The sequence below is a fragment of the Lolium perenne genome, chromosome 2, assembly GCF_019359855.2.
Source record: "Lolium perenne isolate Kyuss_39 chromosome 2, Kyuss_2.0, whole genome shotgun sequence".
Lineage (NCBI taxonomy): Eukaryota > Viridiplantae > Streptophyta > Magnoliopsida > Poales > Poaceae > Lolium > Lolium perenne.
In genome coordinates this window covers 281,062,666-281,083,071 of record NC_067245.2, presented here as the reverse complement: position 1 = coordinate 281,083,071, position 20,406 = coordinate 281,062,666, and the positions used below count along the sequence as shown (strand labels likewise).

The 20,406-nt window shown below is 47.1% G+C and overlaps 1 protein-coding gene across 1 annotated transcript; it reads left to right on the top strand.

The window, feature by feature from the left end:
* Nucleotides 1-2,044: 2,044 nt before the first annotated feature.
* On the top strand, nt 2,045-3,292 carry LOC127336538 (uncharacterized). Its single transcript, XM_051363360.1, has one exon. The coding sequence runs from the start codon at nt 2,183-2,185 to the stop codon at nt 3,017-3,019; it is 837 nt and encodes a 278-aa protein (XP_051219320.1). The 5' UTR covers nt 2,045-2,182; the 3' UTR covers nt 3,020-3,292.
* The last annotated feature ends 17,114 nt before the right edge of the window (nt 3,293-20,406 follow it).

Genomic DNA, 20,406 nt, shown 5'->3' with positions numbered 1-20,406 from the left:
GGAGTCAGATACCACATCCATCAAGGAGAAACCCTAGTTTAACCATAGAAGGGAACTAGCTTCCTAAACCTAGCTCCTAATTAGCTAGAATCTATTCTTAGCCTCTGTAGCTAGTTAAATACTCTACAAATAGAGTTCGTGATAAGATTAGACTACGAGTCGTTCTTCTGGAGTTTATTTGCAGTTTTACCTCATTGTAAAGTAGGAGGCTGTGATGATCTTATGTAACAGAGTCGATGTTGTAATTCTATAGACATACCTTGGACCCGCATATGTTTCTGTTGTACCACTCTGAGCGATATAATACTAGTGGAACGGTGTTTCATTGGTGTTATATCAGACTTGCATACTACACCATGCAGTGGTATGCCGGGTCACCACACTTTCCCCATTGTTCTTCCTCTCCAATCTCATCTTAGTATTTGTTGCTTGGGTGGGATTTGAGAGTGAAGGACTTGAACACCTCTAGTGTTCTTGCTTTGCATCATTGCATAGTGTTGAGCTCACCACCACGATTAGTTCGAGTGAGAGACCGTGAGCTTGTTACTCTTGGAGGAAGACCTCCTAGTTGGCTTGGCGGTTGGTGCTCCGGTGATCTTTTCAAGAAGATTGTGAAGGGGCCCGTGCTTCTCCTTCGTGGAGCTTGTGAAGTGGTTGTGGAGCTTGCCATCTCCGGAGCGGAGGAAAAGCTAACCATAAGGAAAGGGCCATTATTCTTCGTGGGTGTGGTTCGGAGAATAGGGTGAGCCTTCGTGGCGCGGGGAATCCTTCGTGGGACCTCCACTCCTCCAAACGTGACGTACCTTCTTGCAAAGGAAGGGAACACGGGAATACATCCTCGTCTCCGCGTGCCTCGGTTATTTCTATACCCGAGCTCTCTTTCCTTGTGATAGCCATCGTGCTTGAAGTACATATATCTTGCTATCACTTGTGCTACATATATCTTGTGCCTATCTTGCTTAGCTCTAGTTGCTATTGTTACACTTAGTTGAGCTTAGCATATTTAGGGTTTGTGCTTGTAAACTAAACGATAGTTTAATTCCGCATTATCACAAGAAAAATCCGAAAGAGTTTTTAATTGCCTATTCACCCCCCTCTAGGCGACATCTCGATCTTTCACTTGTTAAGCTTTATAAGTGTGGTTACGTTTCACTATAAAGTTCATCAAATTCTAAAGCTAGATGTACATTTGTGGGGGCAGAGTTTAATTTGCGGGCGTGTGCATCTTAGCTACGCAGATAACGATGTAATGCTTAAACTTTTGAAGTAAGAAAATCACCTTATATAAAATAAAAAATATTTAATTGTGGAGGAAGAGATATTGTACTCCATCCGTCCTAGTTTGTAAGTCACAATTTTTGAATATCTTGGTCCAAGGTATTAGCTGATTGGATCTCATTTTCTCTCTCTTATTGGTGCATGCAGCCCCTTTCTCTCCCTCATTGGTGCATGCATTCTCTTTCTCTTCCTCATTGGTGCATGCAACCTATTTCTCTCCCACATTAAATAAAATTATGTCTACGAGGTGGGGGTTATGGGACAAATAGTTTTTCGAAATATGTCTTAAAAACTAGGACGGAGGGAGTACAATATCTCTTCCTCCACAATTAAATATTTTTTATTTTATATAAGGTGATTTTCTTACAGGTGAGTATTATTTGGCAAACAAAGATACAGGTGGGATATAAAGACAACTGCTCACATCGACCAATCGGAGTGGTTAACGAAAAAAACCAAACAAAGTGAGCTCTCTACCCTAAGACTAGTCATAGTGGGGAGTAACATAGAGTAGTAACATGGTGTATGTTACTACCCTATGTTACTACCTTCATAGTGGGTAGTTATATATATGTGGTGTCATACATGCCATATTTATTAGATTGTAGACTCATTTTGTCTTGAGAAGTGTGATATTATGGTAACATAGCTAGTTACCACTCCATTCTCTTTCTTCATTTATTGACATGCCATGTCACCAAAATGTTTTGGGGCGTGTGATGTTACTACCTATATTACTCCCAGTACGAGCAGTCTAAACCAAAAGCAAATGAAGGGGAGGGCCACTGTGCCACTAGTCTACAAGAACTCCCTCCTCTTCGTCCCCGCAGTCCCCGAGCCACCGCACCACCAACTGTTCAAGAACTGCGTCTGCGTGGCAATGGAGAAAGCACCGATCGAGTAGATGAGGTGCAAGCGGCACCCGTACGAGTGCGGGCCCGGCGTGTGCGCGTCCTGCCTCCGGGACCGCCTGCTCGCGCTCGCCGCCGCGCTCAACGAAGCGTCCTCGCTGCCACCAACGCCGGAGCCGGTCCCGCTCTTCCCGAGGTCGGTGTCGCCGTACGTGTGCCCCCGGAAGTCCGACGCGTCCAGGCCGTGGAGCCGGCAACCGTCGAGCCGCCTCTTCTTCCGGACGCCTCAGGTGGAGCCCGCCTACGGCGGCGGGCCGGGCTTCGAGGAAGGCGACATCGGATTCCAGATCAAGCGGCGTCGCCGCGGCAAGCTCTCGGCCCTCGCCGCGCTCTTCGGCCACCACCACGGATCGGAGGGGAAGGGTGGCGTTGACAGGGAGCGGAAGCACGGATCTTGGCTCGCGGGGATCATGCCGCGCGGGCGCCGGAAGAAGGAGCCGGCCGTCACCGCGTCGCCGCTCTCCCCGCGACGGCGCCCCTCCTCCCGCGCGATCAGCAACCGGGGGCTCTCGCCGGTGAGGTGGTCCTACGAAGAGAGCGAGGAGAGCAGCTCGGTGGCGGACTCGCCGTGGCGCCCGTCGCCGATGCGGAAGACACCCTTCCATCGCCTCATGGGAGGACGCGCCGGGGCCGGCGTGTCGGGCTTCGCGGTGTGCATCAGCCCGCTCGTTCGGCCCACCCCGGGGCGGCACCACCGCGGAGGCCACCCGCCGGACGCCCCCGCCATGTCCGGCGAGCTCCGGCCGTCGCCGCTCCACCAGCCCCCCTCCGGATCGTCCCTCCACCACTGCCGCTCCTGGAAGCTCGCCGACGGCGGCCGCTTCCGGTGAGATCCTCCTCCCTTATAGTATCATTTTTTTATTTGTATTTTCCCGCGTCCCAGTTAGTTATTCATCCCAAATTCTCGCATCCATTTTTGTTTGGGGTTTGAGCTTTTCTCCCTTTACGTGTAAAATGGAAAACGAATTTGGCGGCAAGCTGTTCCACTGACATGCGGGCACCGACGCTTCCATCGTATACTGTCTGTCAGTGTCAGCTCAACATGTTGCAGCACTGTAAAAAAATGCTTCTGCTGTGTTTGTGTATACTAATTTATTTATCTACGTGTCCATGTCAGATTATTTTTGTGTCTGAGATCCTGCGATCATCAATTAGTTTTAGCGCTGTAGTAGTAGGCGGCTAGTGAGGTCATGTGACCGGAATTGAATGCCGGCATTATGAATTGGAGATCTGACGTTCTACTACTGCCAATGTCTACCGGAGTACTGACACGACCACGTTCGATTTTATATTATCTACGGGTTGTAGGTAGTAGTAGTACTAGGTGATGGAACTATGTACAAATTTAACTAGTAATGCTATTGGCTTGATGTTTCCATCGCTCTGATTACAAGTCTCACCTACAAAGTCCACGCAACACTACACACTACACACTACAACAGCGTGACAAACTCCACGCAATCGTGTGTTGTCATGAAGCCGGGCACTCGGCTGAGGTGTAACAATTGTTGCCAATTGGGCCATAAATTAAGTGTTGCGTGGGGGAAAACTGCTCCTTGCCCTCCTTCACTCCAAGTTCGCCACACCACGCATGCTCCTCTGTTGTTCGTCCTCGTTCCCGGCAACAATCCCCTTCACCTCCCTTTCCCTAGTTGCAGTCGGAATCACTTTCCAGCTAGCCGGTGTGCACTTGTGGCGTTCACTGCTTCAACGTCCTACCACTCCACCTCCTCTAGACACTACATTACTTCACGATACCCTAGCCGACCAGGCCATGTTGCTTCGCTGCGAGCTTCACGACCATTGAGATTTTCTTCATGAGAGGGGTGGCTCTTAATGCCAGACATCTCTCCTCTGACCGAGCTCAATGCCGCTTCAGCTGATGTTGGGGAAGAAAGCCTCTATGGCGGTTTCTCCCCGGTGCCATGACCGGTCTTCTAGCACAACCCTATGCGTTGACTACTTCTGAGAGTGAGGTCATGGCTCCGGTGATGCTGGTTATGTCCGAGCTACTCCCATGTCGATGGTGCATTTGGAGGTGGACTTGCATGGGCCCACAGTGGTGGATCCCGTGCCACCATCTCTGTAGCCTAGCTAACCGCTTTTCCTCGTTGACTCTGATGTTCCCTTTGCAAAAGAGCCTTGTGGCCATCTTGTCAGTTTGGTGATGGCGTTAGTCGCGGATGTGGCTAAGAGATTGCTTGCCTCCTCTTGGAAAAGTATTCGGGGAGGTAAAATTACGAAGCTGAAGGAGTACCTGAAGAGCATGCGCAAGAAGAGTGACGCCACAAGAAAAACATATGCATTTGCTTGATGGATGATTCTCATCTTCTTGGACTATCATGTCCAAGATCTTTGGTTATGTGTTAGTGTGGGGTTTTCTTTAAGATGTGGTGATCAATGTGTCTGAGTTGAGAGCTTGCAGTTGTTGAGGGTTGGTATCTATCCCTTGGCGATCGAAGATACATGCTTCAGGTTTAGTCACCCATGTTGGTTTGTTGTTCCAGTTTTTGCCTGGTTTTCCATTACTTAGATGGGAATTTCTTTCTGATCAACAAAACGACAAGCTTTGCTGGCTCCAGTGAGAGAGGAGCGGGAATGGCGGCGCGCCTTCGTCTAGTGCTTGTATACTCTTCGCTAGCTGGTCCAAACAATTATTTGTAATTTGAAGCACTTTTAGATCTCTTTGTAGTGATGTTGATGATTAATAGATTGGTGAATTTTTCGGAAAAAAAGATTGGAGCAAAGATCTTGCCTATGTTAAAAAGAAACTAACAGACCGTCGGCGAAACCATGTATACTCTTCCTATCGGTGTTTGGGAAGTTGGAACAAGGAAACTCCAGATTGCGTGACCTCCTAACTGCAAGGTTCTAACTTGTGTCATCTCAATAAAAAAAAAGAGGTTCTGACTTGTGTGTTTGCACAAGATGGGTACGTGAAGAAGCAGTGAAGAAACGGTACTGATTGAGCGAGTTGATTAGTACGACGTCCCAATCACGCGGCAGATCGCGGGCTCGTTCCGAAACGGCATCTGGACCATGCCATGGGCCATCGAGCTTGCCACCTGCGTTCCACACTCAAGGTCAACTGGTTCATCCTCCTCTCCCCACTCTCTCAGTTCACCCACTCAAAGTCCACTCCTGATGATGATCTGATCTACTGTTTGTCTGGTCTCTCCGACGAAGAAGACCCACGAGCTAGGTGGAAAGAGCTGAGCGAGCTCGAATGAGAGCTCGCAATGATGCGCTTTGCTTAGCTTGAACCCACCGCCGCCACCAGCACCCCTGGGCAGTTGAGCTCAGCTCGAGCGTCTCGACAGAGCTTGACAGGTTCGCTGCGCACTCGCCCGTGCGCTTTATTAGTCTTTTAATCCCGGATCATGGAAAAGGCCTGTAATCATGACAGGTGTTCTTGCTTTGGCCGGAAAAGATCGCCGCCTTTTGGGTTTTAAGGCTGCTCCGGTAGTGCGGTGGTGGTGGTGGTGGTGGTGGTGGCCGGTCTCTTCTCCTCGGAGGCTTGTGACTTGTGAGTTGTGAGAGAGATCCTGTGAGTCGCGATGAGCTGTGAAAGGCGAGAGCGGCCTTGCGTATTTGCCCGTGTGCCCTGGGTGAAGCTGAGACCGGTTGCCCGTGTGCCACACTTTGGCGTGGGTTAGTCGTAAGGATGGCAATTTTACCCATGGGTACGGGTACCCGCGGATACCGTACCCGCATGGGCAGGGTATGGGTACACTTTTATGCCCATGGGTAGTACCCATACCCTGCCCGTTAAGTCATGGGCAGGGCACGGGTATAGCCTCGTACCCACGGGTATACCCATACCCTGCCCATTTATTATCAAATTCATACGTGACACGTCTATTTTTGTTGACTTATGAGTTAGAATATGAGAATGTTATTTTTATATTATGTTAATTGTTATGTACTCAACTACATGTTATTGAGTTGAGATAATTCATTTTTTAATCAAATTTGTTATCGATGAACGTAAAATTGTGATTGACTTGTGTACAATTTAACTTACCCACCGGGTATCCAATGGGTACGGGTACCCGCCGGGTATGGGTATGGGTAAAGTTTCATACCCATGGGTACGGGTATGGGTAGAAGTTTGTACCCATTGACTATACGGGTATGGGTATGGTATTGCTCTACCCTGCCCATTGCCATCCTTAGTTAGTCGTGTACGCTGTCACGCGTGTACGTGTGCTAGTTTCCATTGCCGATCCTTCATGTTAAGAACCGTACCTACACAAACGCACATCAGATTTCTTCTACATCGATGCAATGCAACATAACGTTGAGGTTGCAGTACTCTTTATTTGCATATTTTACAAACCGGTACATAACAGGAGAGGACAAAAGATTCTCTAAACCTATCTAGGGGATTCCAGCGGTTCGTCCCGTATCCGGTGACCTTAGGGCTTTGGAGGCGTGACTGACCACGGCCCCCCACTGGTAGAAAAACGCTCATCTATACCGGTTCCAGAGGGGCATTCGTACCGGTTGAGCAACCGGTATAAATTATCCGGCACTAAAGCCCTCCCCTTTCGTACCGGTTGCTTACGAACCGGTATAAAAGGGGCCTCCACGTGGGCCACTAGGAGAGCTCAGGGCCAAGGAGCTTTGGTACCGGTTGGTAATACGAACCGGTACCAAAGGTTCCCACCCGCGGCAGGGAATTTGCCCTAATCTCTGCCGCGGCAGAGAATTGAATTTTTAGGGTTTTTGGAGTGGTTTAGGGATATCGGTTTGTTTCATATCGCGTCGATGCACCAGAAACGCGTTTGGGTTTAGGTAGTACATGAAGATCAAGATGATGCATAGCAAGTTGGTGCATATAATATAACACACATGTAATTGCATAAGATCGCGAATTAAGTAGCACTATGCATGAAGATCGATCTTCATGCATAGTGGTACTCTCCGAGGCGTACTCTATATATGTCTATTACATGTAGCATAGTGGTACTCTTCGAGTCAACTATATATGTAACATGTACATCTTCATTCATAGTGGTATTCTGCGAATGGTGGTATGACGTCCCGAAGGAAAAATCCCGCCAATTCCTCGCCTATTGCTATGAAGCGGTCATCGATTGAAAGCTTGTTCCGCTTTCTTGCCAACTATAAAAGAATAAGATACAAATGAATACATGAAACAACTATTACTGAAACTCAGCACAACTTATGATAAGAAAACAAATTTGTGAAGATTGTTTTTGTACCTCTTTATTTCTTTCATTATTCGTTCTCTCGCTGACAATTCTGCGGATGTACTATAAACGAAGAATCCACAGAGATCAGTCCCTTCTGGTTGTTGCGGGCATTTCTTTACAAGAATATAATTCAATCAAACAATAGTCAAGTATGATAATTAAAGGTGTGTGGACCTAGGTAGTACTACTTACTTTTGCACGCCATCGCAGCTTCGGTGTCCATTCATGGGACTTATCTTCCTTGATGAAAGTTTTCCATACGCTGCTCGACAAAAGAAAATGCATAAAAGAGTCATCAATTAGTTCATAGCAGGAAATTAACGAAACAAACCGATAAGAATTAAAATTACCTTCTGAGCATTAAATAACAAGACACGTATAGTTCCGATTTTTTGCTTAGTGAGTCAAAGACTTCAACTTCTCCAATTTCCATATTGATGACGAGAAGAATAAAGTGAAACCTACGCACGTTTCAATATGTAGTGTCATATATATATAAGTCATTAGTTAAAATTTTGACATACGGTGAGCAAAATATAATGTGTTATAAGACAGTAAGACTCACTCGAAGTTGTAAGGCAAAATTATTAGCTTTTTGTCACGTTGTCGCTTCAAAAACCTTAGCAAAGTCTCCGGTGTATCCTTGTTATAGAGGGGATCTTCTATGGTTTTAACATGCATTGTGTGCGGGTCAATGAACCCAATGTCTGTGATTTCGTCCCTTTTGCATTCGAGTATCTTCGATCTGCATAATATAGCGCACAAAAGATTATAATCTGCAGACAATGAACGAGCTGAGCTAAAGACTTCTCAAATTAAATAAATAAATCACTTACAGACAATAGCAACTGATGATTGATTTGTCGAGGGCCCGGAGATTGTATAACTGAAAGAGTTCGCCGAAGTCAACGTTCACACAGTACTCCTGGAAGTAGTGCTCTTCCCTAACTCGCACCATGATAGTCTCGATCCCTTCCTTTGAGGCATTAAGGTACCACGAATGCAAGTTACGCATACATGTTGGTACCTTCCTGAGATTCTCGACCAAATCTTTCCCTTGAACAAATTGATATGCTCGTTCAGCGAAGGCGTAATCAGTTGTGTCTTGTCGAGAACTTTGAACGGGCTTCCCGTCAAACACCTTGAGAGGGGCGACCGATTGAACGGGTTGTTGTCCGAGCTGGTAGACTTGGTGTATCCCTTTTATCTCCCTGATACCCGATTGAACGGGTTTTGTCGCCTCGATCATCTTGTCATACGACCTTTCAATAGAACGCGCATAGTCAGATGGCGGCGATGGTACAGGGTCATATAGATTCTCAACGGTACGCACAACTTTCACCGGATCTAGTGTCTTCTCGAAAGGTATCTCTGGCACTTTCGGTGCAAATTTTTTTTCAACTCGGCCTGAACGGCTTCCCCGTTTTCCTCGGGAGTTTTTTTTCCCAAGGTAACTTCTCAGTAGGCGGCAGTTGTTTCTCCTTTCTAGCTTTCTTCCTAGGCGGCGTACCATTCCGCTTAACGGACGCTGTCTTACACGGAGGATCTCGAGATGGTGGACTCACGCTGGGGTCCCTCTCAGGTAGGTGTGGACTTGGCTGCTCATGTGGACTGCCACCAAGAGGAGTCGATGGTATTTGCTGCTCATGTGTAGGAGTCGGTGGCCTTTGCAATAGGACGACGTACTTCTTCGGCCATAGGGCGAAACCGTGCTTGACATCGGCCAGTGTTCTCTCATCTTCACCTCTAGGAATATCAAGCTCCACTATTTCAAAACCCGGAACAACTTCATCCACCCCGACACGAACACAGCCAGGTGGAATGGGCATATGATGGTGCATTGCTCCATCTTCACTTGGGTACACATAGCCGACCGCCACCTTAACGGACGCGGTCCTGAATAACATATGTAGCTCGCAATCTGTCTTCTCCGTGACATAATCCACGGGGTAGCTTCCTCCACACCCGTCAAGATGCGAGGAACCGACACTGCTTCTTCGCTGAGATGGGGCAGCATCGGCTTGTGGATCCTGTAGAAACAGCGGCTGATCAGGTGCCCTCTGATTTCTCTCAAGAGCCTCCACCCTAGTTACCAATTCCGTTACAATGTCCGCCTCCTTCTTCTTCTTTCGTGAACGGATTCTATAAGTGTCAGCGCTGTCCGGCCACGCTTCCTTCATGGTGAGACCTGGGCAAGCTCGTACCCGTCCAACGTGTTTAGGGTTCCCCAGAGCGAGTGTCAGCTCGTCATTCTCTCGATCGGGAATGTACTCTCCCTTTCTGACCTTTTCAATTGCATCTACAAGCTTCGGTACAATTGCCTCAATTTTTTCCTTCCATTTTCCCTTCGCAACAATTAGCCCTGTCTTTGGGTCCAACCCTGCCCCATGAGCGAACAACCAGAACTTGGACCGTTCGGGCTAGTCCCATGTCTGTGGAGTGATTCCTGCATTCATCAGTTTATTCTCAAACGCTGTCCACTTCGGAATGGCACTCTTTTAGCCACCTGACCCAAAATGATGCGGAAGTTTCTTCTTTGAAGCATTTTCGGTATTTTTCTTCGATCGGGACACAAAAGTAGACGATTGCTTATACTCCTTAAATGCGGGCCAGTGATCTTTTATGTTCACTAGATTATCATCGAATAATGGATCTTCATTCTTATATTTGTCCCATAAATTTTTCTTCCAGGTCTGGAATTGTATGGCCATCTTCTTCCATGTCCATTCCTTTACTTTATTCTTCTGGCCTTCCGTCATGTCTTCCGGTAGGCTGAACTTTGTCAGTAGCGTGTCCCAAAGAAAATTTTTCATCGTGTCGTTGACATAACTAGCACGACTCTCCGCGTTCTTCGGCTTATGCCACTCTTGAATGCTGATCGGTACATGGTCCCTAACAACAACTCCGGCTTGACTTGTAAATTTGCGGCAAAACTCCTTGGGATGCTCTGGTTCACCATTATCCTTGAATGCCGTGAGGGCTAACCTGCCCTCGCCCTTTAGCACCCGCATCGGGCCTCGTTTTGTTCTAACAGACTTGCTCGATGATCCAGAAGGCTAGAAGAAAAAATTATTCGTTAATAAGTGCAATACAAATAAATGAATGCATCTAGGGATGAACATAGACTAATTGATACATAGATATACACCTCCCCAGAGTTTGTGATGGACACTTCATTGTCTTTTCTAACTTGTTCAGACTTAAGTCCCTCGCCGAAATCATTCAGAAAGTCTTAGAACTCGTTGTCATCTCCATCGTCGGGTTCCGGACCACGGGCACTCTCATAGATCAATTTCTGCACCGCTTCTTCCCCCTCCCCATCTCGGACGAAGGTGCCGTCCTCTATACCTCAATGTCACTACAAAATTAAGAAAGCAATTGTATTTCATTCATCATGTCATGATCATATAAAAGATTAGAAGAGTGTGCAAGGGTTTCATACATAGCAAAATTAAGTGGGGTGTTCGAATATAGCAAGAAATAGTGGAACACCCTCACATAGCATTTAGTTCTTGTTGCAATTTTAATTTGGCCGAACCAGAGATGATGTCAATGATGCGTGGCATGATGATATTTGAAATCCTCATGTTTTTCTGATGCAAAAAGATATAAAGTTTGTGCAAAATGGAGTTGTAGAAAGATGATGCGGATGATGGCAAAACGGTTTGCACTAATCAAGCTCGACGCTGATCGCCATCCCGTTGTCAACGAAGCAGACCTAACTCTCTTTGCTCGTGTCGTCCAAGGTCAGCGACTCGGTGGCCACGGGGAAGAATCCGGAGCAGGTCGATGATGCCCTTGACCTAGCTGCTTTGGCGCTTGGACCTTGATCCCCACCATCTCCCTCTCTCTCTCTCCCTCTCTCTCTCTCTCCCCATTCGAGAGAGGAATGACTTAGGGCCATAATTAGTTCCATTGTACTAATTAATGATGTAAGTTTATCTAGCTCCGAAATTTTGTTGGTATATATTTTTGAGGTTAAATTCTACAAGAGTTCACTAAACTTCCCAATATAAAACTACCATAGTGTTTCAAACTAGAAAAAATACAAAATTCCGACATGTTAGTAGTTCAGAGCGAGCTTATGTGCAAAAACTATTCAGACGAGCTCGCTACAGATGAGGGAGGGAATAGGTAAGTGTACAAATTTTGGCACCTCCTCCGGCCCAAATTAATTGACACAGAATTTCAAAAAAGGCGGGTCGATCTATAATAGAGCACACCTTTGTTAATTTGTATAGTCTACAAATAAATGTATTTGCTTATCAAATTTTACATAAGCATAGTGGAGCATACTTGCGAACAAAAAAAGATCTCTACCGTTTTTTTTTTGAGATGAAAATCTCTACCGTTGGGGCGAGTCAAAAAGAAACACTGTATGATAAACCCGTGTAATGAAGCGGAGTCAGCCCTCTCGAGACCGCCGAAATTCGATGCGATACACGGCGAAGTCGGCGTTCTGCGAGGGGGCGCGCAGCAGCGGCCTGGTGACCCTGTCGACCTCGGCCAAGTCGAAGCCTTCTTCCCGCGGCACGTCCACGCAGTCCTGCACGCCGCACCGCACTTCGCTCGCCGCCCAACACACCGTGCCGTCCCGCCACAGCCGACGCAGCATGGCCACCATGGCCGGCATCTCATCCGGGTCGTAGAAGATGTCCAACATGAGCACCACATCCACGCACGGGACCTCACGATCGAGCATTAGCAGGTCATCCTCCCTCCCGCGGTTCGGAGAGAGCAGGGTTCGGCGCCCGCGGTGTTTTCGTGGCAGGGGCATTTGACCGAACACCCTAAGGGCGTCGGCGTCCAGCAGGCGGTGATACGTCTCCGACGTATCGATAATTTCTTATGTTCCATGCCACATTATTGATGATATCTACATGTTTTATGCATACTTTATGTCATATTTATGCGTTTTCCGGAACTAACCTATTGACGAGATGCCGAAGGGCCAGTTGCTGTTTTCTGCTATTTTTGGTTTCAGAAATCCTAGTAAGGAAATATTCTCGGAATCGGACGAAATCAACGCCCAGCATCTTAGGATTGCATGAAGCTTCCAGAACACCCGAGAGCCGCCAGAGAGGGGCCACAGGGGGCCCACACATGGTGGCGGCGCGGCCCAGGGGGGCGCGCCGCCCTAGTGTCTGGTGGCCCCAGACCCCTTCTGACGCCGCCTCTTCGCCTATAAGAAGCCCCTGACCTAAGTCTTCGATACGGAAAAGCCACGGTACGAGAAACCATCCAGAGCCGCCGCCATCGCGAAGCCAAGATCTGGGGGACAGGAGTCTCTGTTCCGGCACGCCGCTGGGACGGGGAAGTGCCCCCGGAAGGCTTCTCCATCGACACCGCTGCCATCTCCACTGCCATCTTCATCAACGCTGCTGTCTCCCATGAGGAGGGACTAGTTCTCCATCAAGGCTAAGGGTTGTACCGGTAGCTATGTGGTTAATCTCTCTCCTATATACTTCAATACAATGATCTCATGAGCTGCCTTACATGATTGAGATTCATATGAGTTTTGTATCACTATTCATCTATGTGTTACTCTAGTGATGTTATTAAAGTAGTCTATTCCTCCTGCACGGTGTAATGGTGACAGTGTGTGCATCGTGTAGTACTTGGCGTAGGTTATGATTGTGATCTCTTGTAGATTATGAAGTTAACTATTTCTATGATAGTATTGATGTGATCTATTCCTCCTTTCGTAGCGTGAATGTGACAGTGTGCATGCTATGTTAGTACTTGGTTTGGTTGTGTTGATCTGTCATGCACTCTAAGGTTATTTAAACATGAATATCGAATATTGTGGAGCTTGTTAACTCCGGCATTGAGGGTTCGTGTAATCCTACATAATTAGTGGTGTTCATCATCCAACAAGAGAGTGTAGAGTATAGCATTTATCTATTCTGTTATGTGATCAATGTTGAGAGTGTCCACTAGTGAAAGTATAATCTCTAGGCCTTGTTCCTAAATACTGCTATCGCTGCTTGTTTACTGTTCTACTGCATCTGTACTGTCTGCAATATTACCACCATCAACCACACGCCAGTCCTGGACAGCAAAGCACTTTTCTGGCACCGTTACTACTGCTCATACTTATTCATACCACCTGTATTTCACTATCTCTTCGCCGAACTAGTGCACCTATTAGGTGTGTTGGGGACACAAGAGACTTCTTGCTTTGTGGTTGCAGGGTTGATTGAGAGGGATATCTTTGACCTCTTCCTCACTGAGTTCGATAAACCTTGGGTGATCCACTTAAGGGAAACTTGCTGCTGTTCTACAAACCTCTGCTCTTGGAGGCCCAACACTGTCTACAAGAATAGAAGCACCCGTAGACATCAGGCGGCAACGGCGAGGCGGCGTCGGTGTCTGGGCGTCTGGGCGTCGGGGCGTGGCATCTGCGGCGAGGCGGCGTCGGCGAGGCTCGGCGAGGCGGCGTCGGCACCTCGGTGAGGGCGCGCATCGGCGAGGGCGCGCGGCATCGGCGAGCGGAGGAAAGAAGGGCCGGAGCGGAGGAAAGAAGGGCCGGGAGCGGAGGACTTACTGCGGCGCCGGGGAGCGGGCGTCGGCCGACGGCGAGGCTGCGACGGCGGCTGCGACGGCGAGGCTGCGAACGGCGTGGTCGCGCGCGAGGCGAGAGGCTATGCAAGGTCTCTGTGTGGCGCGCGGAAGAAGAAGAATTGGGGGAAATTTGCCCCGCGCCGCTAAGTCCTAACTAGGATAGACCCTTTGGTACCGGTTGGTACCACCAACCGGTACGAAAGGCCTTTAAATCCGGTTGGTGATACCAACCGGTACCAAATGTATTTTTTTTGTTTTCTTTTTGTTTTGCTGTTTTCTTTTCTTTTGCTGTTTTCTTTTCTATTTCTTTTATCTTTTCTATTCATTTTTCTATTTCTTTTTCTATTTCTTATTTACTGTTTCTTTTTCTTTTCTTTTTCTTTTTCTTTTTCTTTTCTGTTTCTTTTTTTTCTATTTCTTATTTTCTATTTCTTTTTCTATTTCTTTTTCTATTTCTTTTTCTATTTCTTATTTATTGTTTTTTTCTTTTTTTTTCTTTTCTATTCTATTTATTTTTTCTATTGTTTTTCTTTTTCTTTTCTTTTCTGTTTCTTTTCTTTTCTATTTTTTCTATTTCTATTTCTTTTCCTTTTATTTTATTTTTCTTTCCTGTTTCTTTTCTTTTCTTTTTCTGTTTCTGTTTCTTTTTCTTTTCTTTTTTATTTTATTTTTTGTTTCTTTTCTTTTCATTTTCATTTTCTTTTCTTTTCTATTTGTTTTCTATTTCTATTTGTTTTCTATTTCTTATCAATGAAACTTTCCAGCCACGACGCCGCACGGGAGAAAAAATTCGGGAAAGAAAGGGCGGGAATAAAATTTTATTACGATTGAACTCGAATTAAAAGTACATAGCTAAACTGAAAATTAAGATACATGGCCAGATTTGAATGTTGGAGTCATTCAGTCATACTCGTGCCTAGCCCTATAGTACTCGCCACTGTAGTCGTCGTAGTCGTTGTCATCATCGTCGCTGGCATCGGGGTCGCGGTAGTCGAACCTCGACGGGAGAGCACGCGTGGGCTGGGACTGAGGGTAGCGCAGGCGGGGGCCACGGTAGGCCATGACGCCCTGGAGAGTCCGGCCGCGCCACCATAGCCGACGGCCGGCCTCGTTGAAGTTCGAAGGAGGCGGGCCGCCCTCCTCGTGCCTGGCAAGCGCCCTCTCACGCCGATTGATGAAGAAGCTTTCCCAAGTCGGGCTGTAGTCGGGATGCCACTGGGGATTCCTCCGCTGTTCTGGCGTGAGCTCGAAGTAGTAGTGGTTTGTGATGGCCATCTCGCGCGCCACACCTAGAGGGACTGGAGGGACCGGTACGCCTCCGACGCTTAGCAACCAGCCGGTCGGGACGCGGTACCCCGGCGGGCAGGGGTAGTTCGAGGCGCAAAGCGCCTCCGCCTCCCGGGGGGTTAGAGATACGATGGAAGCCATGGGAGAGAATGATGAGGTTTGCAGATATGAGTCTAGATGTGATATGTAAATGGAGGCCAAGCCTACATATATATAGGCGGGATGACGGAGGCTGGAAGACAGAGGTGGGAACCGGTGGAAAGCGCGGGAAGAAAATAGGCGGGAACGCAATGGCGCGGCAAACCTTTAGTACCGGCTGGTGGGTGCAACCGGTACTAAAGGTGGTTTTTTTCTGTTATGTAACAAAACTGTCGGTGGGATAAGGACACGTGGGTAACCTTTAGTACCGGCTGGTGGGTGCAACCGATACTAAAGGTGTTTTTTTCTATCATGTAACAAAATTGTCGGTGGGATAAGGACGCGTGGGTAACCTTTAGTACCGGCTGGTGGGTGCAACCGGTACTAAAGCTGTCGGTAGGATAAGGACGCCATAGAAGCGGCGCCGTGCCTATAAAAGGAGCATCGATACGCCATGGCAAGCAGCTCAACAAGCCAACATGGATGGAGAGTTTCATCACCATGGATGGAGGAAAGGGCTGGAAAATCTCCCGTGGCGGAACTTGTCGAAGATGCCCTTGGTGCACACGCCCTATGGCATCTTCGGAAGTTCCGCCTCGGAAAAATTTCCCTGCAAGCCCGTGAAAGACTCCATCTCCTCTAACAATGTTGGGGAAAGGGTTGGGAAATCTCCCGTGGCGGAACTTGTCGAAGATGCCCTTGGTGCACACGCCCTATGGCATCTTCGAAAGTTCCGCCTCAGAAAAATTTCCCTGCAAGCCCGTGAAAGACTCCATCTCCTCTAACAATGTTGGGGAAAGGGTTGGGAAATCTCCCGTGGCGGAACTTATCGAATATGCCCTTGGTGCACATGCCCTATATATGGCATATTCGGAAGTTCCGCCTCGGAAAAATTTCCCTGCAAGCCCGTGAAAGCTACTTAACTAGTAAAACAAGCCAACCATCTCCATTGTTAATATCTTACATACAGTAACATCATTACACAAAAGTGATTTCCATATTAAGATACACAAGTTATGATCCCTATATGTAGCTAGCTAGTCTTCTGAGTTTTCTTCGTCTGTTTCCCTTTCTTCTTACTGCGACGCAACCATGAACAATCTTCATTGTTTAAGATGATGCTTGGGTCAATTTTTACCTTGAAGGGTGGAATATCGTCAAACTTATTATAATCTTCTGACATGTCTGTCTTGTCCTCTACTCCCACGATGTTTCTTTTTCCTGAAAGAACTATGTGCCGCTTTGGCTCATCGTATGATGTGTCCTCTTGCCTTTCTTTTTTTTTCGGTTTGCTAGACATATCCTTCACATAAAAAACCTGAGCCACTTCACTTGCTAGGACGAATGGTTCGGTGTCGTACCCTAGATTCTTGAAATCCACTGTAGTCATTCCGTACTGCGGGTCTACCTGTACCCCGTCTTTCAGGTTAAACCATTTGCACCGGAACAAAGGGACCTTGAAATTAGGTCCATAGTCAAGTTCCCATATCTCTTCTATGTACCCATAATATGTGACCTTGTTCCCATTGCCATCTTCTGCATCAAAGCGGACACCACTGTTTTGGTTGGTGCTCTTTTTGTCTTGGGCGAAAGTGTAAAATGTGTTCCCATTAATCTCGTACCCTTGAAAAGTCGATATAGTAGAAGATGGTTGCTTGGCCAACAAGTACAGCTGCTCATCATCGGTGACATTCATGAGACGTGTTTGCAACCAACCGCCGAAAGTCTTCATGTGTTCTCCATCAATCCAATCTTCACGTTGCTCCGGGTATTTAGAGCGTAAGATATCCTTGTGTTCCTCTTTGTACGGAGCCACCAAGATGGAATTATGTAGAACTGTGTAGTGTGCTTGAGTGAAAGAATGTCCGTCCATAACCGTTGCTGATTTCTTTCCTAGCGTGCCTTTTCCACGCAGTCTCCCCTCATAGCTCGATTCAGGAACACCGATCGGCTTAAGGTCAGGAATAAAGTCAACACAAAACTCAATGACCTCCTCTATTCCATAGCCCTTGGAGATGCTTCCTTCTGGCCTAGCACGGTTATGAACGTACTTCTTTAAGACTCCCATGAATCTCTCAAAGGGGAACATGTTGTGTAGAAATACAGGACCGAGAACGCCAATCTCTTCGACCAAGTGAACTAGGAGATGTGTCATAATATTGAAGAAGGATGGTGGGAACACCAACTCGAAGCTGACTAGACATTGGACCACATCCTTCTGTAAATTTTGTAGTGTAAGTGGATTGATCACCTTCTGAGAAATTGCATTGAGGAACGCAGATAGATTCACAATGGGTACTCGAACATTTTCCGGCAGAAGCCCCCTCAATGCAACCAGAAGTAATTGTGTCATAATCACGTGGCAGTCATGAGACTTTAGGTTTTGAAACTTTTTCTCCGACATGTTTATTATTCCCTTTATATTCGATGAGAAGCCAGACGGGACCTTGATGCTACTCAGGACTTCAAAAAAGATCTCCTTCTCCTCTTTGGTAAGAGCGTAGCTGGCAGGACCTTTATACTTCTCTGGATTCAGGTTGTTTCCTTCATGGATACTTTGCTGGTCCTGCCGTGCCTCCGGTGTATCTTTTGTCTTCCCATACACGCCCAAGAAGTTTAGCAGGTTCACGCAAAGATTTTTCGTCACGTGCATCACGTCGATTGCAGAGTGAACCTCTAAGAATTTCCAGTAGGGTAGCTCCCAAAATATTGATTTCTTCTTCCACATGGGTGCGTGTCCGTCAACATCATGCGGAACAGATTGTCCGTCGGGACCCTTTCCAAAGATCACTTTTAAATCCTTGACCATATCATATATAACTTCCCCAGTAGGGCGGGTAGGCTTCGTTCGGTTATCTGCCTCACCTCCGAAATGCTTTCCTCTCTTTCTTACGTGATGTTGTTTTGGAAGAAATCGACGATGCCCCAGGTACACATTCTTGTTTCCCAAATAATTACTATCAGTCTCACCTAAACAGTGTGTGCATGCATTGTATCCCTTGTTTGACTGCCCTGAAATGTTACCAAGAGCAGGCCAATCATTGATGGTTACAAATAACAACGCTCGTAGGTTAAATTCCTTTTGTTCGTGCTCATCCCACATAGGTACACCTTCGTCACGCCACAACTCTAAAAGTTCTTCAACCAATGGCCTCAGGTACATATCAATGTCGTTGCCGGGTTGCTTCGGGCCCTGGATGAGCACTGGCATCATAATGAACTTCCGCTTCATGCACAACCAAGGAGGAAGGTTATAGATACATAGAGTCACTGGCCAGGTGCTATGACTGGAGCTCTGCTCCCCGAAAGGATTAAAGCCATCTGTACTTAGACCAAATCTTAAGTTCCTTGCGTCATCTGAAAATGACTTGAACTCTCTGTCGATTTTTCTCCACTGCGACCCGTCAGCGGGGTGTCTCAGCATCACATCTTTCTTACGGTCCTCTTTGTGCCATCGCAACAACTTGGCATGCTCTTTGTTCTGGAACAAACGTTTCAACCGTGGTATTATAGGAGCATACCACATCACCTTCGCAGTAACCCTCTTCCTGGGTGTGGACTCGCCCTCAACATCGTCAGGGTCATCTCGCCTGATCTTATACCTCAATGCACTACATACCGGGCATGCATTCAAATTCTCGTACTCCCCGCGGTAGAGGATGCAGTCATTGATGCATGCATGTATCTTCTGCACCTCTAATCCTAGAGGGCAGACAACCTTCTTTGCTTCGTACGTGCTAGAGGGCAACACGTTCTCCCCTGGAAGCATCTTCTTTATTATTTTCAGCAACTTTTCAAATCCATTGTCAGAAGTACTGCGGTGACCCAGCATACCACTGCATGTTGTAGTATACAAGTCGTTGATATGATCTTTGCGAAGGGACTTCTTCACAATTTGCCATATCCCTCAGAGTGGTACAACAGAAACATTGCAGGTCATAACACTCCATACTTTATTACAAACATTGTCTTAACAAGTTGGTATTCTCACAGGTCCTATGAGAACACCCTAAGATACTACTTAAGTACGATTACAACTCTTAACAAATATAAAGAGCTCAACAACTTATTTAGGTAAGTTCTACGTTGCTCGGCTCTATGATGCTAGGGTATGTCACTACTCCTCCACCTCCGTGTCATCTGGTCCGTAGACTATCCCATAGTCTACGCCTTCCACTCCATTTGGTAAGATCGGGTTCTTCGTAGACCAGCTCGTAACTTCCTTCTGGTGCTCCATCGTTGATGGCCTCCACTTCCGGATCACAGTCTAGCAAGGGTGTCGAAAGAAAGTGAGTACAGGGGTACTCAGCAAGTTCTAAAAGAGTAAAAAGGTGTTTGATGCACTAGCTACGACCATTGATCAGGAAATCTCAGGTCAATGCATGTTTTGAAATCATTTCTTCAAAAGGTTGCTTTTATTATGAAAACTATGCCCGTCAGTCTTCACAGGTTGACTAGAACTTCGTCGAGTTCCTTTCCTGCCGCGTTCGCAGTTCCCTTCCCGGAACAAGGAGTGACAGCCACAATTTGATACACTCTGCAGAGGTGCATTACTTTTCCCACAAGAGATCTCACCCTTTTTGCCAACCGCAGGGACTTGCCCCCGTTCACACTTCCTTTGGTGTGAGGCCAGGTATAAAGATCCAAGCCCACACCGCCTTCTCCGCGACTGCAAACCCACCCTTTTGTCCAACCGTACACCCCCAGTAGACTTCCCCCGATAATACGGCTTTACTCACGGTGTACTCCGGACAATCCTTCATAGATGGTAGAGCTTATCATCACTAATGGATGGGGATTTAAAAGGATATCCCAACCTATTGCGGAAGTGCCTCCAACACCCCACCGGCTCTACCAATCCGTTGGCGTGCAGAAGGGAAAAGATACGGCTGGCTTCCCCAGAGCCATTATAGATCTCATGGTCAACGCGGTTTGTACGGCGCTAGAATCACTGGACGGCATTGGTAATTAATCCTAGGGTGATATAACCCATTGCAATGGAACCTCCA